Source organism: Python bivittatus, unplaced genomic scaffold (assembly GCF_059951505.1).
Source record: "Python bivittatus isolate LINGU-HERP-01145 unplaced genomic scaffold, Pbiv_v1 ctg000070_np1212, whole genome shotgun sequence".
Taxonomy (NCBI): domain Eukaryota; kingdom Metazoa; phylum Chordata; class Lepidosauria; order Squamata; family Pythonidae; genus Python; species Python bivittatus.
In genome coordinates this window covers 56,318,772-56,343,393 of record NW_028277034.1, presented here as the reverse complement: position 1 = coordinate 56,343,393, position 24,622 = coordinate 56,318,772, and the positions used below count along the sequence as shown (strand labels likewise).

At 50.2% G+C, this 24,622-nt stretch overlaps 1 protein-coding gene across 3 annotated transcripts in view; it reads left to right on the top strand.

Annotated features, from left to right (window-relative positions):
- The window catches only part of ADAM33 (ADAM metallopeptidase domain 33), a 68,477-nt gene that overhangs the window by 3,193 nt on the left and 40,662 nt on the right, over positions 1-24,622 (top strand). For all 3 annotated transcript variants that reach the window (XM_088133219.1, XM_088133220.1, XM_088133218.1), the window contains exons 2-3: positions 5,086-5,168; positions 19,281-19,357. In XM_088133219.1, coding sequence (XP_087989345.1) covers positions 5,086-5,168; positions 19,281-19,357 — 160 coding nt within the window. The remainder of the gene's footprint in view (positions 1-5,085; positions 5,169-19,280; positions 19,358-24,622) is intronic.

Genomic DNA, 24,622 nt, shown 5'->3' with positions numbered 1-24,622 from the left:
CATGTTTCAGAGCATGGGCAGAGTGCAGCGGTTGCCTGTGCAGAGAAGGTGTGGGGTGAGAGAAGGAGCTGACTTGGGAACACGGCCTCTCCCTTCTGGAGATTTAGTCATTTTGTGGAAAATGAGAAACTTGATACAGCAGAGCCTTAAATGCTGTTTTTCTTTCTTTAAGCTTCCTGTTAGAGGGCGGTTTTTTCCCCCTGTGAAAACTTTGCCTAGAGGTAAACGGTTTGAGCAAGACCTGTCTCCTCTGCTTCGTGCATCTTGTGCACTGGTGTGTCAGAAGTAGAGAAAGGATGGTAAGGACAGAAGGCAAAGTGCTAAGTGCTCTTCCCAGCGGCCCCGTTCCAGGAAATCTTAGCGCTTTTGAATGTTTGGGAAATGCAGTGGTTATTTATAAAGATGACACCATCCGAGTATCTCCTGCACCCAAAGAGCTGACAGAATAAAACACACAATGAAAAAAATGAAGAAGGAGGGAGGGGAAAGAGGAAGGGAGGATGGATGGATGGAAGGAAGGAAGGAAGAGGAAAGAGGAAGGAAGGAAGGAAGGAAGGAAGGAAGGAAGGAAGGAAGGAAGGAAGGAAGGAAGGAAGGAAGGAAGGAAGGAAGGAAGGTTGGTTCTCAACCTTCCACTAAACCCCAAAGAAAAAGGCCAGGAGGGAATGCTTCCCAGGAGCCTTCTTGAAATTGGCAAGTGGGGGGAAGCAGGGAGGCATCAGAGGTAGAAAGATGCCCAGCAGAAGGAGCCCCCATCACCACTCTCTCCTGTTGCTACTTCCCGCAATGAAAAAAACTCAGAAACACCAATTCTTGAGCAACCTGAGAAGAAGAAGCTTCTCAGAAGATGGAATTGGTTTGCCCTTCTTCTGGGAGGTGGCTTGACTTCCCAACCTGGCCTCCACCATCAGATTTTCTGGTGGTTTCCTCTCCTGCGGCGATCCACCCAACCTGGTTTCGTTTTCTGAGATCTGAGATTGCCACCTGCTGCAACCACTGACACCTTTCTCATCCTTTTCACAAAACAACAGGAAGGGCGATGGGTCTGTGGCGTTCCAACCCCACTGAACAGGAAGATGGGGAAGGGCGTTCCCCCCTTCTGTTCCTCACTCTGCAGCCTCCAAGGAACAGCAGCTGCTTGACCTGTCAAGTCCACCCGGGACACCCCAGAAACCCGTTGCTGGTCAGAGCTGGGCTCACATGACATGCTGAACCAGGTCCATCAAAGCCAAGCAAAGGCGTTCCCACAACATAATCAAGCTTGGCTTGTAGCTGAGCGTGCTGTGGGAATGCAGCCATTGTGTGGTCATCCCTGGGCACTTCTCCTCCCCTCCTCATTTTTTAATTAATGGCTGCTCGAAGGCTTGCAAATTGTCATCCATCCTCATGGGGCCCTGCCAAGGAAAATGAGTCTCCAGGGAAGCGGTCCAGGGTCCAGGAACAGCCTTGCTGACCAGATCTGTGCTCATGGAGTTTGTCATCGGTGGGGACTTGCTCATCTTTAAGGGCCTCCTTAAGCTGCTTAGAGACTTGTTAATAAGTGTAGGTGGAAAGTCAATATAAATAGCTTGTAATGAAATGAATTGTGCTTTGTTTCCAATCCTCTTAAGCTATGGAACTGAAAGTAGTAAGGTTGTTTACTTGCTCATATAGTTTTGGACAAGAGGTACCTAGGCTTCATTGGTGCTGCTTAAATGTGGGTGTCAGTGGTTTGCCCATCTAGGACAGTGTTTCTCAACTTTGGCAACTTGAAGATGGGTGGACTTCAGCTCCCAGAATTCCCCAGCCAGCAAGTCCACCCATCTTCAAGTTGCCAAGGTTGAGAAACGCTAATCTAGGACATGGTTTTATGTAGAACTAGAGCTTTGTGATTGCCCCTGCCCTGCTTCTTTCCCTCCCCATCACTTGTTTCCTCAACTGCTTACTTTTCTAGGCATCCTCTTGTTGCATCTTTACTTTGACAAGCTCTCTCTGTTTGTAAGATGATGGGGGAATCCTGGAGGCAAAAGTCCAAAGCAATTGACTTTGCACCGTTGACTCTACAGACTTTGGGCTAAACAAAACATTGGCAGGGCCGTCTTCTCCGATATGGCCTAGAGGGATCTTTCTGAGAAGGGCAGGGTAGATTGGGGAACTGAAGGGTGAGGTTCTTCCTTCACTTAGAACCGTAGAACTGGAACTTAGAGGTCAACTCCTATGCTGTGCAGGATCCGCTAGAAGGCCATACTGTTTGAAGGCCTTTCGCACAGGAAAACGTGTTGAATGTGGAAGTCTACTTCACTGCGTGACAGCTTGTATAGTCACGAGGTTCCTTCTGGTATCTAACCTGAGCCACCTTCGTTTAGTTTTAACTAAATTCTGATCCTACCTCTGTGGGGCCATAGAAAGTAAGTCCACTCCCTCATCTGGGTGACAGCCCTTCAGATACCTGAAGCCTGCTATCATATCTCCCCTTAGTGATTTGTTCGCTAAACTTAGTCATCTGTAGGCTATACAGATAGTTTAACCATTTGTCATAGGTTTCTGACATGCTGACCATCTCGGTAGCCCCCCTCGGAACTTGCTCCCATTTGTCACTGTCCTTTTTGAACAGCGGTACCCAGAACTGGACATCCCTGGGCTTCATCAGGACTTTATAGCCATACGTCTGCAGAAAAATGCTCCTTTTTACACCCCTTCCACAGCTGATTGGGTTGAGCGGGTTGATTTCTCACTCAGCTCTGAGGACAGAAAATGCAGAAACCATCTGTCTCATCTTACTTGATGGAAGCATCCACGAGGCTTCATCAAGCAACCAGCACCCAAATATGTGCCTAGGGTGCAAACTGCGGCCACGCATTTGTGTATAGACCAACCTCTCTCTACCTGCTGGTCTCCAGAGAAACCATGCTCCAACCTCTGGATTTCCTAGCCATTTTGTTTCCCTGTCACACAAACTCACAGTCTCTTAAACCACGAGGAGCCTCAGTTCATTCTGTCTTGGTCAGACCCATTTTGAGTCCTGAGTCCAATTCTGGGCACCCCACATCTGGGAGTTGAAGTCCACACATCTTAATGTTGCCAAGGTTGAGAAACACTGACTTAGATGCCATTTCATATTTCTCTGGCATCTATTTTAACCCATGAATTCATACGAAGTTTACACCTTCACTTTCCAACATGTGTTTGTTGACTTCATGAGATCAAAGCACTTTGCAGACTTGAATACGCCTAAATCATGTATTCTAAAGCAGCTGATTTTATCTAAGCGGATACAACCCAAACAGTAAGAAAGACGAACTCCTTTAATTAATAGGCATATGCCTTTTCTTTATTAATGTTCGTCTGAAAAGGTGTCCCCAGACTCCTGGTTTTTGACTACCATAGACTATCACAGCTTCCTCCAATAATTTAGCCCAAAGAACACCAGTTTGGGGTCTCCAAATGGCCGGATCAGTTTCTCTCCCTCTCTTGTCCTCTTCCCACTCATCCTTTCATAGCACCCATTTTTCTCCTGGATCACATTCATTTATGCTGCACATTTTTTCCTAAATTCATTCCTGGTTCTTCCATGATCCCTGTTCACTGGAAAGTAATGTGCAGCAGTGACCAAACTACGGGTTCCTACTTCTGTAAACGCTCAGATCAGTCTTGAGGATGTCAGTTTATCCCTTCTGACATCTGGCTTATTGCTTTCATTCGTAACTAAACCTACGCCTTCACTTCCCTGCATGGATTCATCCGCTCCCCTCCAGAACGCCAGACTACCTTCATTTAAAAGGATGACGTTCTTCCCTTTCCATCCTTCACAGCTGCACAAATATCTATTTTTCTTTTATTTCATTGGCTAAGTCTCCTGTTTCTGATTCCTTCTTTTGCTTTCCAAGCCTTCCATATGCTGTGGTCATCCCCGGTGGGCTGTAGGTATTGACCTCTGCACCCCATCTTGACGTTGGTCAGCTGGGATTTTCCACTTTTCAGTTTGCTAAAGCTATAAACCCGGTTACCAGCCTTAGTCACACCAAGCCACGTGCAACACCTCTGCTCCCAGCGAGGACAATGCCAGTGAATGTCAGCATCTTTGGCCAAAATACCACAAGAACAGCCAAAGTCCGGTTCTGATGCAAGTGTCTTATGCTCTTCTGTGCAAGCTAGGATCTCTAACCTAGAGACTACTTTGCAAACCAGCATATTATTGCCTGTAGCTCACCAATTTGGACATATTCAGTGTGCAAGGATGCATCCTTAGGACACTACAAGCTGCAGTGTTCACCAGTGCACCATTTTATGGCCTAATGCGATGACCTGGCTGACTGAAGAGGCTGAACTGCCAAACTCCTCAGTTGCATTTTACAACCTGTATTAGCTACAGATTCCAATTTTCATTCAGGAATTCAGGGTGGCATGCATAATGCCCCCCTCCTGTTTTCTCCCACAACAGCCCTGTGAGGTAGGCTGGGCTGAGTGCGTATGATTGTCCCAGAGTTACCGAAAGAGCTTCCATGACTGAGGGAGACTAGCACCCGGGTCCCCATGCCTGACCCAGCAACCTCACCATTACATCATGCTAAATCCAGCATGTTAGGCCCACCCATTCGGAAATCGTAATCTATCCCTTCTAGAAGATTAGAGGAAGTGGTTACAGATTACTAGATGAAGATTGAGAGAATCCTGATTCTTTTCAGCACCACTTGCAAACAGAAGTTCGTCTACTAACTGAAATGGTTCAGAATGTCAATAAAATGTTTCCTATCTCTTCTTAAATAAATCCCTTTTTAAAATTTTTTGTTCAGGTTAACAATGGAGGGCATCCCGCATTTGATTCTGAGTTACAGTTCAAGAGGCTTTGCTCTTTTCCTTCTTCTCTTCCCTAAAACCTCACCCCAGCTGGCACTTTCTGTTCATTTCCTCCTTCTGGAATTGACGCCCTGCCTGGAGACGTTTAGCATCTCAGGTGTGGGGGAGAGAACCAGGCTTTTGCTAGAGATGGGGTTTTCTTTTAAGAAGCTGAATTTCCATTTCGGCTTGTCTCTTCAGACTCATTTTTGTGATTTGCATGTTGGTTTTCGGTTCCTCAATTTTGTTTTTTTGTTGTTCAATTTTCAGAGCTGCCACCTCAAGGAGAGTACGTCATTCCCCGCTGGATTTCGGTAGGACGGAGCAGGCGAGCGGTTGGTGTGGCAGAAAAGGTAAAGGTTGGCTTGGAGCATTCGTGCTCTTCTGCTTTTGATTTAATTTTTGATCATTTCCCAGTTCTGTTCCCCACTCCCATCAAGGGGCAAGTTGAAAAGCTAAAGATCATGTCCCCTTGGAGTCCAACTGGGTGCCTGGTGACTTCACGGTCCACAGGAACGTTCCTTCTTTTGCACTTTCAACCTGGTTTTTCTCCCATCCAAGTAGGTCCAGTCCTGCTTAGTTTCCAAACCCAGACAAAGTTGACCAGGTGTGGGGACCAAATAGAAGCCATGCTTGGGGGAAGGACACAAGTTCTCCAGATCCAGAGAAGAAGACACCAAGAAGATTAGGAGCATTCATAGGACGGGGATGATTCACATTCTCCCAGAAAGGAGGAAGAAAAGAAACGTGGATGTGGAAGCTGTTTGATTTTCAGGGTGGCTGTGACCTAAGTGGAGAAGGGAAGGGTGTTCAAGTGGGGGCTGTGATTTCAGCTGTTCAATGCTGACGGCGAGGGGGTCTTCTGTTGATAGAGCTCCCTTTGTTCGTCCAGACGGTTGCTGAAGTCATCTGAGATACCTCTGGAAACAGCTGTTTTCCAGCTGCAGGAGAGCCGAAATGTGGGTGGCGTTGAAAGCCCATCACAGCCACCCCAGTTTGGATGCATGCTTGCTTTATATATTTATTTATTTATATTTATATACCAAATTTGTCACTGCCCATCTCGTTGAACGACTCTGGCTGGTTCACAAAATGGTTAACATCCATTAAAATGACGAATAATAAATAGAAAAGATTTATTCCAAAGTCAGGAGGAGTCTGCGAGCACCTTTCCCGGCGAACAGGTGGTATTAAAAGCTGCGGCTCACCGGCGCTTCCGCCTTTGAATAAAACGTGTTTGTTGGAAAAGGTAGATTCCTCCTGATGTTTGGTGGCCACAGATTCTCTGTCTGCTGGTTACTGAGAGCCTGTGCAAGGTGTGCAATGGGCTTGCGCCCTTATTGCACCCGAGGCCAGGAGAAAGAGAAGCCCTCGGTGGAGGGCTGGAAGAAAGCAGGCAAATCTCTGGTGTTTATGACCCCCCGCTCCCCAGGAAAAAGGAAGGCTTTGCAAACTGGAGCAATCTTAGCTTGAAGAAGAGTTCCAACGATCTGGTTAAACCTGCTTTGTGTTAGGCTTAACCAAGGGTGGATAATTTTTTGTAAATCTGTACATTAAGGAAACGAGAGAAAGTGTAGAAGGGCAGAATAAAAAGAACGGAAGGGCGACACCTGAGAAGCAGGAAGCCTGATCTTAGAGCAGTGTTTCTCAAACTCGGCAACTTTAAGATGTGTGGACTTCAACTCCCAGAAAGGCTGGCTGGGGAATCCTGGGAGCTGAAGTCCACACATCTTAAAGTGGCCAAGGTTGAGAAACGCTGTGTTAGAGGAACAAGAGTGCCAGAAAAAGGAGCAGGACTTTGATGGCACAACCACAGCTGCCATTGTGACTTTTTAATACCCCCCTCCCCGCACACTCCCCCAAGGAAGAATACGGAGAGCGTAGAAGGCTGCTATTTTACCACTGAATCTGGATGTGTTGCATACAGCTGCAGTTGTGGACACCCTTTCCAATTGCAAACGATGGTGATGCCGGGCAACTGGAGACAAGACACACGTAAAGGACTTGGCCGCTTCTAAAGGGGTGGGGTGGGCTCAATTTGGGGAGCCGGAGAAACCCCGGTCGAAACCCTGTCTCCGAGAACCAGCCTCGTTCCCCTTCTAAGTGATGGAATGATCCGTGGTCCTGTTTCTCACCCGGAGGACCGATTTTAGTCTCCGAAATTAAATTTGCTCTCCCACTCTGTGTGTGTGTGTGTGTGTGTGTGTGTGCGCGTGCATGCACACAGAAGAGTTGCAGGGTTTTGTTTTTTTAAAAAAAAGTGGTGAATTGCTCTGACTTCCACTAAGTACAGAGGGACGGTGCCCAAGTTCAGCAGGCTGGCTGTTGTTTCGTCTTCTATATTTAGGGTGCCGAGGGCGGGCAGCACGGAACGTGAGGCGGCCCTGGGTTTATTTTGTGCTTGGCACTTCCACCCCGATGCCTGGCATTCCTCCTTGGGGGTGGGGTAGGAGGAGGCGTTAAGGAACCGCTCGGCCTGCCTGCAGCCTCCCGACCTTTTCCTGAGCCTGGTCTCCTGGGAGAAGGGCAAGGCAGGCTGGCCAGACCTCTGGAGCCTTTCCAGCAGGATGGAGCTGCCAGCGCCGCTTGGTAGTGGCTGCCCAAACCCTCAGACAGGGCGAAAGCCTTCCTAGTTGTGTCCTTGTTCGAGCTTTGCAAAGGGCTGCCTGTGTGTAATGGCATGTGGGAAAGACTTTGGGAGACAGGGCAAAGAGACGCTGCTGAGGGAAGGGGCAGGTAAGAGAGGGCATAGCCCACAGCTGTATAATGGGTGGAGAAAGAGGCTCAGGAGGGACCCTCCCTAGTTCTCAGGCTGTAAAGGAGACAGGGGGAGAATTATACCTTCAAACTTGTGAGATTCTGCCAATGTAGCCTTACGATAAAGTAGAATTAGCTCATCTGTCTGGTCTACCTGGGAAGGCTGACACTACGCCAGTGACTGGGTCTCAGTCACTTCCTCTTTGCACACCCAGCTCCTGGGTGTTATAATATAGGCATTATAAAGTTAAAGTCTCCCTCGAGGCAGGCTGCAGTCCTGGGGACTCTGTGAATGGATTCCTGTTGCTTTTTGGGCAACAACATGGAAGTGGTTTAGCACTTTGGGGATTTTGTTCGGTTCTGTCATTTCCTGGTGGTCTCCTGTCCTAGATGTCATGGGTCTGTGGGCATGACCTTGGGAGACAGGAGGAAGAGCCACAGGCTGGATAACCCTCATGTAAAGAGCTCTCAGCCCACAGAATGAAGAGGGGTGAGGGAAGCGACTCCGAAGGGACCCTCCCTAGTTTTCTGGAGAGTAAAAGAGAGGAGGGGAGAGACGCGCTTTCAGACTTGCAAGATTCTGTTTATGTAACCTTACAATAAAGTTAGAGCTCGTACTCCTGGTTGTGCTTCTTGTCTGGACTCCCTCAAGGGGCTGCCACTGGTTGTAATCCCCCCAACCCTGCTTAGTTTTTTGAAAGTAGGCAAGGTTGGCTTCATGTCGACGCCTGCTGTCCCCGTCGACTCCCCGTTTCCAAAACAGCACAAGGGAAGAGGGGTCTGTTGCTCTTCATCCTCTGCCAGATGGCCCCAGAACAGGAACATGGGGAAGGATGTCCCCTTCTTCTGCCCCTTGGTTTGCAGACTCGGTGGGACAGCAGCGGCTGGATAGGTAGTGCGTGCGTAGGATGCCCAGGTAGAGTGGAGCAACGCTTACCTGGGGATGTTGTACAACCTGGGAGTTGTAGTCTAATGTATTTCTGGAGAATGCCAAGTTAGAGAAGGCTGTTGTTGATACTTAGCCTCCTAGGGTGGGCACCCATCCTCCAGAGTTGTTCCTCAACTTTGGCAACTTTAAGATGGGTGGACTTCAACTCCCAGAATTCCCCAGCCAGCCATGCTGGCTGGGGAATTCTGGGAGTTGAAGTCCACCCATCTTAAAGTTGCCAAGTTTGAAAAACACTGGTCTAGATAGCCAATAAGAGCCCTGACCAGCCTGGGATGAAGAGGAGGGAGGTCAGCCCTTGGCAACCCCGGCTCCTCTGCCAGATGTTGGAGAACAGCTGCCTGCAGGCTGCGGGGTGGTGCTGAGTGTGTGGTTCTGGACCCCCTTTCCCTTCCTCCTTCCTTCCTGGCACCAGGCCTGCACGGAGTAATGCATTTGCCAAGCTCATTCCTCTGGCCTGGCCTGGCCAGAAGGCCGAGGGCATTAGCTGGCAATGAGTCACAAGGATGCAGATGTAGCCAGCTGCTTCCCGCAAGAGATCATCTGCAGCTAAGCATGACCATGCAGCAAGAACCTGCGCTGACTACCACGGAAAGGGACAGTGGGGTGACTTAGTCATCCCTCCATCCACACCGATTTCCCCTCCCCTCTCCTCTTTTGCTCCCCCTCCCGCTCTGCCTCTTTTTCCTGTGCTTTGGAGGCACTCACAGCCACCTTCTCGACTTCTTGGACCATCAGCCCCGCCCCACGGCATGGTCCTACGGCAGGGCTTGCAAGACAGAGGACGGTTGTGGTTTTTGGCGTGGCTTTGGATGGACAGGTGGGAAAAAATCAGGTCTCTCTGCATCCCCTTGGAAGAAATGTGTGGGTTCCCGGTGCCACCCACCCCCAGAACATGCTGCATTCTGTCACCTCGATCAGAGCTGTTGCAAACCCAACCATGGTTTGTGCCCTGGCTGGCAAACATCTGCAGGGCGTTCCTGGAAGCCTTTGTCGGTGAACTGGAGTCAGCCTCCGCACGCTTGTTCCAAGGCTGATCTTACAGTCAGCTTTTTCCAGACTATTGAGTTTCATTTAATCACAACCCAGGGTTGTGTTGCACCCCGGTTTCTTCCCCGATGCTGATTTTTAGCAGGTAGGCTGAAATTCAACTCAGTCATTTTCAAACTTGAGTAAGTTCTGAGGAGATAGGGGGGCAAAAATCAGCTTGTAGGAAAAATAGATGGGCTGGAAGGAGAAAATGGGGCGGCTGTTTCTTTTTTCTTTTTAACTCCACATACACTCATTTTCTGCTTCGACCCCGCCGGTTGCTTCGGCTCCCCAAACCTCTGGGCGATCAGCACCTTTGATCCTCACTCCAGACATGTTCATACATCTCTCGGCTGCATTTATTCCTACGCTGAGCTTCACTATCGATTCGCCCATTACCTGGGTTTGCACAAAACGTTGAACTGTAAACTCACCAGAAAGGCTGGATTTGTACCCTACCCCCAATCTTCACAAAACAAACCCAGGTTAACCCTAACCCTGTTTAGTGCGCTGTGGGAATCCTTTGCTAATCCTTTGCTGGCTGGGTGGTGTCTGCGGCGCTGAGTGGGAGAAGCCAGTAGGCCAACAGGTTCAGCTCACTGAGGAACTCCCTTCTAGTTTCATGGCTTGATTGATCTCAGGCGCTTTATATGTCCCCCCCCAACATCTTGCAACTTTAGTGACTCTGGGTGACTAACAAAGTTAATCCCCCCAAACCAACCCAAACAGTGGCCACAAATATACACGCAGTGGCAGTCGTGGGTAACAACCATGACAACCATTTCCCCCGTTTCCCGGCCCCCTCAACCGCCCGACCCCCACCCCCTGGAGAACAGCCATGTTTTTCAGACTTTCTGGAGCCAGCTGGATCTCGGAGGACAGGTGCCGCAGAGGAAAATCCTGGCTGGTTGAACAAACCCCAGTGGGCTGGATTTGCGTGGCCCATGACACCATTCGGCCCTTGTTCCCAGCATTGTTTTAATCACGGTAAGCCCGCTCGGGTGTTAAGAAAACCTTTGTGCAATACGCAGACTCAGCCCTGGCTTCTGGTCTTGAGCCAGTGGCCGTCCATAGCAGTGTTTTTCAAACCTGGCATCTTTAAGATATGTGGACTTCAGCTCCCAGAATTCCCCAGCCAGCACGCTGGGGTATGCACGGGCTCCACAGATGCCGGCTGGGGCATTCTGGGAGTTGAAGTCCACCCGTCTTCAAGCTGCCAAAATTGGGAAACCCTGGTCTGTAGGGTGGATTATGAAAGTTGGGTGGGGGGGAGGCCCAGCTTATTTTTAGAGATCCCCCCTCCTGCTGCAAACGTTATTTGAGCTGCAGCGTCTTCTTTCGCTCTTTTCAAACCCCGGACTGCTGCTTCAGGTGGCAACGCCGCGTTCTGCAGAGTTGGAGTTTGCTCAGGGCCGGAAGAAACCTGCCCGAGGTTGGGCGCCCTTTTGCAACCGGCTGGCATGGCTTGTGCCAGCTGCCGCTTACCTCATCCACGGAGGCGCAGCAACCCTCCGGGAGCTTGGCCACCCTGCATGCCTGAGGAGCTGCAGCTTCTGCCTTTCGGTCCGGTGTGTTCGTCGCCCACGGCGCTACCTGAACCCTCCTCGTTTTTGACCTGCAGCTGCCAAAATCTTCCGCCTTTTCCCAAAATGCGTTCATCGGAAAAGAGGCTCCCGGGCGCCTTCTGATGCTCGGCTCCCAGAAACGGATGGGGCTCTCCTCCTTCGAGGTCTGCTCAGAGGGGGGGGATTTTCTGCTCAATTCAGATGGAAGAATTCAATTCTGCCTGTCCCAAACCAGACCCCGGGCAGATCCACAGGCCCTCGATGCGCAGAGCTTAGCAATAGACGCGTAAGGCGTGAAAGGTGCCTTGGCCTCGAATTAGGCATTCTGCTTTCTCTGCTTATTTAAAGTTGGGAAATCCGTGTGGCCTCTAGCATCTTCTATCGTGCCGCTGCGCTTTGGGGTCAGTCCTATCAATCGCACGAGCAGTCGGAGGCTTTGTGGCTTGTCGGAAGGGCAGAGAAGAGAAAACCAACACGTTTCGGAGCAGACTCAAGAGACCCCCATTACAGTTCGATGATTTAGAATTTAGATTTAGAATTAGAATTTGGATTTAGAATTCATTCCACGCTTCAGGATGCCATTTCTCTACTTGGTAGGGGCAGCAAAGAATGGAGGCTTGGCCTCTACCCTTCCTTGTCTCTGAGAAACTAAACTCAAACCATGAAAAGCTTTTATGGACGGTCGCTTCTTTGAGAATGAGGCAGTTCTGGATGCGATGCTGGATGTTGGTTTGGCAAGTGCCTCTTTCAGGAGGAAGGAAAAAAGGGAGAATAGAGCTGTTGGGAGATGTGCAGCGGGTGCAGTGAGATTGGCGGCTTGCATAATTTTGAAAATACAGAAATTAAATAAATAAATAAATAAATAAATAAATAAATAAATAAATGTTCACTGAGGACTAGCTGCTTAGCCTGTCCTTTGCTTCTGTTCTTTTGCTCCGTTCTGGTTAGGATCATCTGGATCCTCAGTGCAGGGAAGGGCTACCATCTTCCAAGGCTACCAGGTCCTACAAGCAAGGGAGTGAAAACCCAGGTCTGTTTAGCTCGCAGAAGAGAAGGTCGAAAGGGTACATGACAGCTGTCTTCAAATATCTGGAGGATAGTCACATGGTAGAGCAGTGTTTCTCAACCTTGGCCACTTGAAGATGGGTGGACGTCAACTCCCAGAATTCCCCAGCCAGCAGGGTTAGGGTTAGGGCAGGGCTGGCTGGGGAATTCTGGGAGTTGACGTCCATCCATCTTCAAGTGGCCAAGGTTGAAAAACATGATTGTAGACGGTTCAGACTTATTCTCACTTGCTCCAGAGGGAGACAAGGACGAATGGGAGGAAACGTCCAGGATGTAGATACAGATTAGACCTGAGGAAGAACTTCTTGACCGAGCTGTCAATCAGTGGTTTCTGCCCCCTCCCTTTCAGAGGCTGGACAGTCATCTGTTGGGGTGGTGTCGTGAATCCTGCAGCGTGCAGGGGGCTGGACTGGATGACCTCTGAGGCCCCTTTCAGCTCTGTGCTTCTGTGATCCCATAGCCGTGTTCCTGAGACACAGGAAGGGAGGTGGGACATAGCTTCCCACCAAGCATCAGGGGGTAGAAAGTGGGATTGGTGAGAGGATGATACTTTACTGGAAGACAATGCTCTGACATGAGGAACAGCACTACCGTTTTTCTCCTTCTCCACCAAGTTTGTTGAAAGCAAAAAAATCTTCTTTTCTCTCTCTGGTTCATATCCTCTGCCTGATCACTAGAGATCCATCGGCTCTTCGTTGGGAATGAGCTGATTTCCTGCTGGATCAGCATTGTTGGAGCCGAGCAAAAGGATTACTTTTATATTGTATTTTTTATTAATTTTATCTTTTCTGTAAACCACCCAGAGTCGCTTTTTAACAAGATGGGCGGTGACAGATTTGATCTCTCTCTCTCTCTCTCTCTCTCTCTCTCTCCATCCATCCATCCATCCATCCATCCATCCATCCATCCATCCATCCATCCATCTATCTATCTATCTATCTATCTATCTATCTATCTATCTATCTATCTATCTATCTATCTATCTATCTATCTATCTATCTCAAATTTGTCACTGCCCATCTTGTTAAAAAGCAAAGAAGATTTTTTTGCTTTTATAGATATAAAAGGGATGTTTGGCTGAGTTACGCCTGGCCAGCTCGTTGCAAAGAGAGGAGACCCCACCCAGCTGGGAAAGAGAAAGCATTGGGGGGGGGACCAGGGATGCCCCCCGCCATGTCCAAGCAACGGAGTGGGTCGTTTGTCATATAGGTTGGTGCCAACCCGTCTTATCCTCAAAGGCGGAGGGAACCGGCATGGAGATGCCACGGAATGTCACCGCGCATTTTTCTTCCTTGCTCAGGGTTGGAGCGCTGGGAGGGTGGGCGGGCGAAGGCCACCCCTGGGGGAGCACAATCGAGCAGGAGACCCATGTCCTCCTCCCAGACTGAAATGGGGTTGCTGTGCCTGGAATGTTTTTCTTCCTTGACTGACAGGCCGAAACTTTTCTTCGGTGTTGCTCAGGGTGCAGGGTGGCGAGGAGGAAGCCCTGCTCCCTGGCCTGGGTTGGGAAAATTTCTTTGGGAAACCGAGGAAACAATACTAACCAAGGCCCTGGAACAGCCGGCTTTGCACAACCCTGTGAGCATTTTTGTGGCTTCGCAAGACACGCAAACCCAGCCCTTTTCCTTCGGGGGTGGTTTGGGGTCCGGCACAAACCCGGAAGATGGGTTGATTAAGAAACCAGTTCGGGGTACATGGTGTGAAATGGGATTGGGTGTTCTGAGGTACAGTGGATTGTAGGAACCCTGCCAGTATTTTCGAGGTGGACATCATTTTCACCCATAATGTAGTTCATTTGCTTGGCTTTGCATGTTAGAGACTCAGCCATTTCATGAACCCAGGTTTGGAATTAACTCGGATGGTGGGACCAGTGTGGGCAGCTGTGGTGGGACGAATCTCATCCCAAGTGGCCTGACCTCATTGTGCAAATGATGGCATTTGGGCTGGGACTTCAGGACGTGCGGGCTGTTGCTGTGGCTTCTGTCGGACGCAGAGGGTGGCTAGGGTGAGCAACTTGAGACTCTCTTAAACAGTGTTTCTCAACCTTGACAACTTTAAGATTGGGGATTCTGGGAGTTGAAGTCCACCCATCTTAAAGTTGTCAAGGTTGAGAAACACTGCTCTAGAAGAAGCTGAACTTCTTTGAGTCAACCATTTTGCTCTTACTCATCTCTGCTCCCTGGAGGGAGGTCATGGTAGAGGTGATGCTTCTGAGCACAAAAGAAGAGGATTTGGGTGTGTGTGTGCGTGCCTGCCCTTGTGCAGAAGAGGTTTTGCATCCTGCACCCATTCTGAAGGAAGCCGAACTCTCTCTTCCTTCGCCAGGGTCTGCGTGGCTGGGCTCAGGTCAGAGCCTTCCAAGTTGGGGTCTTGGAGATACGGATGATCATCTCCTCCTATTGTTGTTGCCTTGGGTTAATCCCTCGGGTGGGGTGATCGTTGAAGGAGGCCCGAAAGTGGTGGGGTGGAGACGGGTGGATTAGCCTTTTGCAGCCAAGTAATCTTGGGAATCGCCAGAGGAGGTGGCTGAAGGGGGCAGGAGTGGAGGGAGAAGATGCCTGGGGAGGGGGATGGGAACAGGATCTACTTCCCTTGGGGATTTGGGACTAGAGGGCTAAGGAGGGGAGTTGGGGTGGGAACAGTTGTACCAGCTAGGCTGATGGCCAAGACTAGAAGGGAGGCCATGGAGGTCAGGAGCAGGGTGGCTGGAGCAACTGCATCTTTGCAGAGCATGGCGTTTCTGGGAAGGCGTCGCGACATGCGTTTGTTTTCCATGAGCGTTCCCACCAGGCTCAGGCCCTGGGTGGCCGGGTTCTCACGACATGCTAAACTTGCTTCTGGAACGAATCCATTTTCTGAGTGCGGACAACACAGTACCTTGAGCAAGCCACCGACCCAGGCTGGATTTGTATCACACGCTATGCCAGGCAGAGGAGAAATCCTAGGAGTGAATAGGAACCGAGGGGAGCATGCAGGGTTAGGGAGTGGAAATCTAGCTCTGTGTGTGCGTGCGCGTGTACGTGTGCATGCTCCCTGCCTTAATGCAAGCCTCCTCCTTGAATGGCCAGATCCTTCTTGGAGGCTGAGATACAAATCCAGAAACAGGCCAGATGATTTTCCAATCTAACGATTTTCCAGGATTAGCTCTTTCCCGTTATGGTTTATTAATCTGGGATTAATAAAGGTGGGCAACATCCTCCCCAGGTGAGATAGATGATGTTGGGGGAAGGGAGCTTGCCTGAAACCACTGCATTTAGGCTCCATCCCCCAAATAGCTCATTCCTCCTCCTCCTCCTCCTTCTCCCTCCTCTCTCCCTCCTCCTCCCTTCCTTCTCTTCCTCTTCCTCCTCCCCCTCTTTCTTCTTCTCTCTCCTCTTCCTCCTCCTTCTCCCTCCTCTCTCCCTCCTCCTCCCTTCCTCCTCCTCCTCTTCCTCCTCCCCCTCCTTCTTTCTGAAAAAAAAATTTCTCGGGGAAGGGTTTGGGGTGGAGTCTTCGGAGGAGAAGATCTTTGGGGTCTGCCGAAGTGCTCCGGCCATCAGCTTGGGACCGCTGTCCCAGAGAACCCAGGAAAGAGAGTTTGGGATTGTGTAGCGCATCTGCCCTCTGGATGGACAGACCAAGGTGCAGTGACAATAAAACGGAAGACGTGGGTTGGTTGAAAGCCTCACACCCTTCTGCAAACCAGGAAACCTGCAACTGGGAGTTAACATTTGTTTCTTCTTCAAGTGGAGCTTTCTGACAACCAGAGGCCCTGTCTGGATCCCTGGGGATGTCTGAACTGAGACCCCTGGGAATTCTGGGAGTTGAAGTCCACGCATCTTAAAGTTCCCAAGCTTGAGAAGCACTGCTCTAGGGAATGGCCTCAGCCAGTGGCAGCTGTCAGGCAAACATCACAGCATGTGAGAGTTGGAAGGGAGCTTGGAGGTCATCTAGTCCAACCTCCTGGACAGTGCAAGGTCTGCTGAAGCATCTGGATGGATGGCCACCCAGCTTCTCTTCGAAGATGTCCAGCGAAGGGGAAGATGCTCCTTCATGGGGCAGCCTGTTCCGTTGGTTGACAATTCCTAATATCAGGAAATTCCTCCTAATTTCTCACCCACATTTAGTTCCTTCCAGTTTTAACCCCTTGGTGCTGCTCCTTCCCCGTAGGATGGCTGAGGATAAGTTCACTCCCTTTTCGGTGCGATGACGCTTCTGTTTTCTCTGTTGCAGGCCACACGTTCCGCTTCCTTTCACATCCCACTGCATTATTCTATTTTAGCCCATAGTTTACCATTCTGTAAACAAGACTACCCAGAGAGATTGTGTTGAATGCTTTGCTGAGGTCAAGGTACGTTATGTGGCGTTCCCCCAGCCAGTAATTCTATCAAAAAAGGAGATAGGTTTTGTCCGGCATGACTCGTTTGTGACAAACCCCTGCTGGCTCTTGTTAGCTGCTACATTCCTATCCAAGTGCTCACAAATATGCTCTTTCACAATCCTCCTGTGATCCCTGCCCAGCATGGATGTCGAGCTGTCAGGTTCATAATTTCCATCCTTCATCCCTTGTTGGAGAGGAGGACAACATTCGCTCTCTCAGCATTTGTCTTCGGGGGAGTCCTCAAAGATTACGAGAATGGTTCTGCCATCACGTCCTCCGTTCCGTCCCAGCTCAGGGATGAAATCCATCCATCCGTAATCCCCGGAGACGTGGATTGGTTTAAATTAAAGTTTCCTTTTGCCCTCTCTTGGTCCATCCTTGGACCATCCCATAGCGAGGACCAGCTTGGGCTCCGTTTCCCTTCTGGGGGGAGACAGGCGCAAAATAGGAGGTGAGATGTTCTGCCTTCTCAGCATCTTCCCTTTTGTCCTCCTGATGGACCTGTGCCCACTTGCGCTCTTCTTTTGATTCAGTCATAGCTAAGGCCCCCTTTTACGTCATTTTGGGCATTTCTTGCAAGCCTCGGCACATTCTGAGCTTCAGGTTGAAGGGTTAGTTTGTGCCGGACACCCATGTCTCCTCCTTTGCTCATCGTTTCCTTCTTTCATTTCTTAGACGTCTCCCTTTTCCTCTTCAGCATTTGAGGAACCTCTGTGGGTATCCCCACTGGTCTGTTTAGATGTCTGTCGTTCTTGCTTTCAGTAGGAATTGGTTTTTTTGCACTTCAGCATCGTTTCTCAGGATGCCCCATTCTCCCCAGACATTTCTCCATCTCCATTCCAAGCCACGGGATCTGAGCTTCTTTCTGTCCAGGTTCATGAAAGTCTGCTTTTCCAGATTTTGTTTTTTCCTGAAATTGAGTAGATAAGTCTGACTCTTGTCTCTTCCTTTTCCTTTGAACTCATGAACGCGAGGATAATGCGGTGCCTTTCGCACCAGGTTCCAAATATCAGGAGGAGTCTGGTGGCACCTTTGCAGAGCAGCAAATTTTACTAAAAAACATAAGCAGCTCGTTTCATCGCAAAAACCCCGTGCCGCGCATTGGAAAGCTTCTGCCTCTTAATAAACTGTTAGTCTGCAAAGGTGCTGCCAGACTCCTCCGGATTTTTGGCTGCCACAGACAAACATGGCTTTGCTCCCAGACACCTTCACCGCTTCAACCAAGTCCTCCCCCTTGGTGAGGATTAGGCCCAGGGTGCCAGATCCCCTCATGCAAGTCTGTTTTTTCTTCTCCTTTCGGACAAATAAAGTCTTCAGCCAAAGAGGAGAAGAATTTGCTAGTCCTCTGACTCTGGGCCAAGCTAGATTTCCAGCCGATGTCCGGGTAGGTGAAATCTCCCGCTGTCACAACTGTGTCCCTCCTTGAAAGTTGGGTCAGAGGGCCTCATCCATGTCTTCTGCCTGGGTCCACCTTCACAGAACAAGAAAGCCGCGATACGGTTTCTCTGATTTTATTCTGGCTCAGTGTCTCCTGTGGCCAGCCACTCAGGCTTGTTAGCTGTGGTTTAGGGCTTGGCGTGTGGGCCTGCACATGGCGTGGGGAGGTGAGGGACACAGTGTGCCCATTGCTGTGTTCCTTGGTCCTGCCAGCCCATTGTGGTTTATTTGGTAAACTATGTTTAAATCACCACTTAGCCAGGAATGGGGAACCTGTGGCTTGCTGGGTATTAAAGTAGAGGGTGTGTCAAAGCAAGTTCAGCTGCTGCTTTTTGTGGGTCTCGTTGCTTTTCTGTTGGGATTCGTTTTGACTTCTCTCCTTGGCATCCAAACATGAGATTTCCTGGTGGTGTCTCATCCAAATACTAGCCAAGTCGGACCTGCTTTGCTTTCCTGGGCTCGGCCAAAGTCGGCTCGATGCTGCCCCTGCTGCTTCCAGATGTTCTTGAACTCCAGTTCCCAGCATCCTTAGGAAGCACAGTCAAAGCTGAGGGATAGTGGGAGTCGTAGTTCAGAAAAAAAGCCCCCTGCCGGTTTCCCCTCCTTTGTTTGCCAGACGGTATCCCCCATCGGTTCTCTTCCTGGTGGAGCAGCTGAATCTGCCAGAAAGACAGGAAAAGGTGGCACCCAAATGCACGGAAGGTTGGGCGTGTGTGTGTGTGTGTATGTGTGTGTGTGTGTGTGTGTATTTATATATATATAAATAAAAAATGCATTATTCAATGTGTATGTTGCCCGACTCCCAAAGGCTCCAGGTGGCTCACAGGTAAAAAAAGAAAAAAGAAAAAAAGTAAGCCATAAACAGAAATAGGAAATAAATGACAGCAAGATGAACTGGACAGGAATGGAAAAAAACTATCCAAGGGGGCTTCACTCACCCTCGCTAATTTATTTTTAATTATTTTAATTATTTATTTATTAAATGTACATGCTGCCCATCTCCCCCAGAGGGTGACTCTGGGCAGTTTGCAATTAAAATCAAACATTTAAAAACAGTAAAAATATAGCTATCGGTATTAAATTAGCTAAAAAATAATATTATAGAAAAAGCTGTATGCATAGATTATGTGACTGAAACTATATAAATCCATACATACGTTGCTTCAGGACTGCTTCATCTGGGCCTTGCGGGGCTTTTGATGCACACCTGAGTTTCTCCTTTTCCTTCTGATTCAGGTGTGCAGGCGGAAGAGTGTGTGTTTCCAGTTTGTTTTAACCTGTCTTTTTTGTTTTTTTTTAAATGCAGGCACCATCACCTGATCACGGAGAGGTAGCCGTGACTGTGGAAGGCAAGGAACTTGTTCTGGTCCTGGAAAAAAATCAGTAAGTGTGCGCATGTGAAGATTAATCTGGTTGTCCTCTCGAACAGAGTTAACATTTGCACTCCAGAATGCTCCGTGCTGCAGTCGTGAGTAGCATGCTAATTAAAGATAGTTGCATACCCTGCAGATTACGAATGGTTGTTTGCACAGCAGAGCTGTTCAGGGCGCCAAGTCTCGTGCCTCTGAACGATGGGGACCGTTTCTTCCCCTTCTTTTGCATTTTAGATACTTCTGCAGATTCGCTGCAAGCCTGTCTTTGCAACTTTAGGGACTAGAAACTTGCTGGTAGCTTGTCAGTCGCTGGGGTTCCTGCAAGGCTGAGATCAATAACGTGACGATGCCTAACAGTTGTGAAGTGTGTTTGTGGCTGAAAACAGTCCTGGTGACAGGACTTTCTCTAATGGAGGATGTTGTGACCTTGAATCCAGATCTCATTTTGGAATTGCTGTGCCGATGGGGAGCACTGAGTCCCCCAATTTTGTAAGCACGCCCTGACCGTTGAGCATTGATGAGTGGATCAGATTCCCTCGCCTGCTTTCCTCTGGACGGGCTGGAGTTCCAGTCCCCAGCCAGACCGGGCAAGTCTGTCCTCCGCTATAGAAAATCTCTCTGCCTCTTCGCTGGCCTGTCTGCTTCACGCCATCCGCTTCGCAGGTGCCTCCCCAGCCATTGCCCAGAAAGCCCGTTCATCTGCAGAAAGAAAATTTCAGAAGTTCAGACAACGTGACGTTTTTTTGGAAAGACTTTCCACCCACCTCCAAACTCTGTTGAAAAATCAACCCAAGAGTTTCTTGGCCCTCGCTGAAAGAAATTGATTGATTGATTATGTACCATCAAGTCAGTGTCAGCTCTTAGTGACCACTAAGGTAGATAGGTTTTCTCCATGATGATCTGTCCCTAACCTGGTCCTTCAGCTCTTCCAACGGTGCCCCATCGCCACCGTAACTGAGTCCATCCCCTTTGCTGCTGGTCCTCCTCTTCTCCTCTTTCCTTCCACCTCTCCCAGCATCAGGGCCTCCTCCAGAGAGCTAGATCTTCGCATCAGGTGTCCGAAGGAGGATAATCTGAGCCTGGTCATTGGTGCCTTGAGCGAGACCTCTGGGTGGATTTGTTTGATGACCATTTGGTCTGTTTTCTTGGCTGTCCAGGGTCTTCTCAGGAGTCTTCTCCAACACCAAAGTTCAGAAGCGTCAATATTCTTCCTAACCTATCTATCTGGTTTTCTTGGTGAAAATACAGGAGTGGGTTACCTCTGCCTTCCCCCACGCAGTATGAATCGGTCCCTTGGCCAGTGGCACCGAGTGACCCTCTGCCTCCAACATCTCCCTCTGTCGCTGCTGCCCCACAGAGGTCCCTGCTGGCTTTAGCTGGGCAGCTGGGATGACCTTCACGCCCTGGGCGACCCTGCTGGGAATATATACTCTTGGCATACACTCCCGATGGTCTTTGCTCATCCCTCCCGGGAACACTCCCCCCACCAGAACCTGGGGGGGTTGGGGGTGAAAGAAAGGACTTTGGGTTGAAAGAAATGCTTGACTGTTAAGAGGTGTCTGCTTTGCCTTGGGAAAAGCTGAATCTGGCAGGAGAGAGAGGGCGAGTGTCAGATTTAGGGCCAGTTCTCTAACTCTTGGGAATTTGCAACCAGGAGAGGAGACCTTCAGGGGTGAGCTGGGTGAATTGAAAGGAAATGGTGGGTGGGTGGGTGGGTGGGAAGCCGGCAGAACTGCAGCCTCATTTTCCAACCCCAGGAAGAGACCCCTGCTTGGACGGATGAGTTTCCAGCGTGACTCATCCGTTGGGTCTTCCTTTCAAGCTTCATTAGGGCAGCTCATTGCCCATCGAACGGGGGGTAGCCGAATTCCTGTCTCGGTGGTTGGAGGATCTTAGAGACGAGCTCTCAGCCCTGGCGCCAAAAGAGTGGAGACTGACGGAGTTGCGGGGGGGGGGGGATCTGAAATAAAATCTCCCAACCCTGATTTCACCTGCCAAACTGCCAAAGGGAGCCTTTTCTGGGAGGATTTTGCAACAGGTCGCCTTCCGTTAGAAAGCAAAGCAAAACACTGGTTAGTACAAGTATTAATATTGTGGTTGCTGTTACGATGTGTAGGATCTTGACAGGTAGTTCTCGCTAGTGTTGTATCGTTTGTGAGGGGACCTTTCTTGTGTACCATCCAGTGGGAAGGATAAAAAAAATCAGGAGGCATCTGGGAGAGCCTTTTCCAGCTAGAATTCCCATTCCTCCCTTGGCAGGAGAGCCCTGTTTCATCTAGGGCAGTGTTTCTCAACCCTGGCAACTTGAAGAGGGGTGGACTTCAACTCCCAGAATTCCCCAGCCAGCCATGCTGGCTGGGGAATTCTGGGAGTTGAAGTCCACCCCTCTTCAAGTTGCCAAGGTTGAGAAACACTGGTCTAGGGTGAGCGTGCAGCTTCCCCAAAGCTTCTGCCTATTAATAAAATTTATTCTTGGAAAACCACCAGCTTCCTTTCGACGTTTTTGCCAACGTAGACCAACCCACCTTGCCTCCTACAACCCAGACAGGCTTTTTCCTTGATTTCTTATTTATTTTGAAAGAAAGGGCATGCTTGCTGAATTTCAGACCTTGGAAAGCCCTGGCTTTGCCCTTGGGGCCTCGCCTCCCCCATGTGAAACGAGGCTGAAAAGGGTCCGGCGTGAAACGGATCCTTTTAAAATGCACCGAGAGAAGGGCGTGCCTCAAGCCAGCTCCCTCTTGGGCCACACGGTCTCTCTTGCTGAACACTTTTCTATCCCACTTGCCTTTGTTCAAATTTCCAGAAGACTTTATGGCTGCATTCGCGCAACCAGGTCCGTGGGAGACCCAGTGGCTGCATCCTTGCTGATGCAACTTACGTCTCGGGTAGTTTTAATCTTAGTTGGTTTGCGTCTCTGTGCCCCCCCCCCCCCCGTATCCTAGGAGTGTTTATGGATCAGTGCATGGGTGAAGCTAGAAAAAGGGGGACCTCAATAACCAGGCTGGGTGTGTGGTGTGAACATTGGCCAGTGTGAATCCTTTAATGTTCAAATCAGGTTGCTTTTAACAGCGACGGTGACAATAACTCTTGTCCCGGGGAGTTTCTGCTCCGTTCCCCGGGGAGTCCAGTGGGGTTTACTCTCAAGCAAGATTTCTTCTTCCCTTCCTCCTACCCCTCATCAGCTCCTACCTTTCCAAGAATTGGGTTGGGCAAGGACCCTGAGCTTCACAACACCCTTGTGAGGTAGGACAAGGTCAGAGTTTGGGAACTGCTGCCCATGGCCTTGGGGGCACCGGTTTGGAGCGGTTTGCTCTGAAATGGTTTCTGGAGGGTCTCCAGAGTCAGCCCGGCTGGTAACCAAGCGAGGCTTTTCCTTTGTCTCCAACACCCACAACTTCCCGGGGCTTCTGGAATGTTATTTCTCTGCTTTTACAGGCTCGGAGCAGGGTGGGGTGGGGTGGGTGGGACTGGAAGGAGGGGGGCGCCGAGGGAAAGCACGCACAGCCCGGACGGCGCGGAGGCTTCCTTGCCCTTGCCTGTGCCCCGGCCAGAAACGGGCGCTGAGCTTGGAGCCTGGTGCAGGAGAGGCAGGGCGTGGGACGTCGGCTGGGGCTGGGCTAGCTGGGATTCCACTTGCTCCCCTCCCCTGCCCTGCTTCATCCATTTGCCCCCTTCCCTTCCCTCCCCTCCCCTCCCCTCCCGGACTGGGCGTCACCCACCAAAGCTGACGGGGATACCGGTGTGGGTATTTAGGGGCTGCGAGATCAGACTTTCTTTTTATTGCAGTGAACAGTCCTTCCTGAAATGGGTTGATAATGAGATTTAAATGGCATGTTTCTAATTTGGATGAGTGCTCTGAGTGCAACTGCCCAGTCATTACCTGGGGGGGGGGGAGGATTATCTAATGCCGGGGCCAGGGTGTGTCAAAAGAGACCTGGAGTTTGGAGCTGTTCGGAGGTGGACTGCGCCTGGCCATGGAGGCTCCATTTAGCAGAGCGCAGCCAAGTGCTGCCGAGCAGCCCGCCTCTCTGTTTACCCAGAATCAAGCAAGCTTTCTGTCCTGCCTCTTCCCCTTAAAAAACCCAGAAAACCCACACACCCGATGGCTGGCTTGTTTTGACGCAGCCAGGACGTAGGCGATTTCCCCTCTAGGTATGAATAGCGGGGCAGGGGCCGGCACTTCGGGGCAATTTTCCGAGAAGGCCGCGGTTTCCAAGCGAAGAAAGGAAATTGGTTTGGCTTGCAATAACATCTGGGCGGGACGAGGAGCCCAAATAGGAATATATGCCTATAAAATGCAGTCGGATGAACTGCCCCAGTGGACTGACGCCGATTGAGCCCCCAGCCGACCATGTCTTGCATGGGGCTGAGCTAACTCCACTTAGTCTGGAGAAGCCCCACGCACGGTCCTCCAAGAAAAAGAGTTGGAGAGAAAGAGAGGCTAAAGACCGTGCCGGCTGGGGAATTCTGGAATTTGAACTCCCCCCACCTCACTTTGGAAGTTGCCAACACTGGAAAATGCTGGGTTATCCTTCCCGTAGAGCAGCGTTTCCCAGCCTTGGCAACTCTAAGATGTCTGGACTTCAACTCCTGAACCCGTGCTGTTGGGGAATTCTGGGAGTTGAAGTCCAGACATCTTAGGGTTACTGCCCTGCAGAACTCCTGGTCCAGACTTAGCAGAACAGGTGACATCATCCAAATCCTCATTGGCTGCACTGGCCAAGCCCCACCTCCTCCTTCCTGCCTGGCCAATGGGGAAAGAGTGTGTGATGCCGCAGAGCACTGCCAGTGGAGAAGCATGCGCCCCCTAGCGGAAGAGGGTGGAAGCTCTTATTCCCAGAATGATGGCTTTTAAGCCAGTTAGTGTGACTGTGTGCCACAACCCAGGAGATGTGGTGGGGTTAGTGGCTGAGGGGGTTCAGCGTTAGGAAGAGAGACCAAAGGATGCGGGGAGAAGCTGTGCGCTCTTTCCAGACTGCGCGAGACGTGCTTTTCTTGTGCTCTTCTGCTCAACTGCACTTGGCGTCTGCACAGATGCGTCCGTTGCAATGCCATTCTGCCCCGTTGGGATGCGCGATGTGACATTGACACGCGTGCGTCAGTGGCGGAGTGTGTCTTGCAATGGTCAGACGCTGCTTCTATCAATTTGACAAAAGCTTTGGATCCTGGAGGCCCCGCTAGTGAATGTAGCGGCTTTTTCTGACCTGGCTGCCCTCCAGATTTATTGGACGCCGACGCCGAGAATTCCCAGGAATTGTTGGGTGTGGTCCAGAGC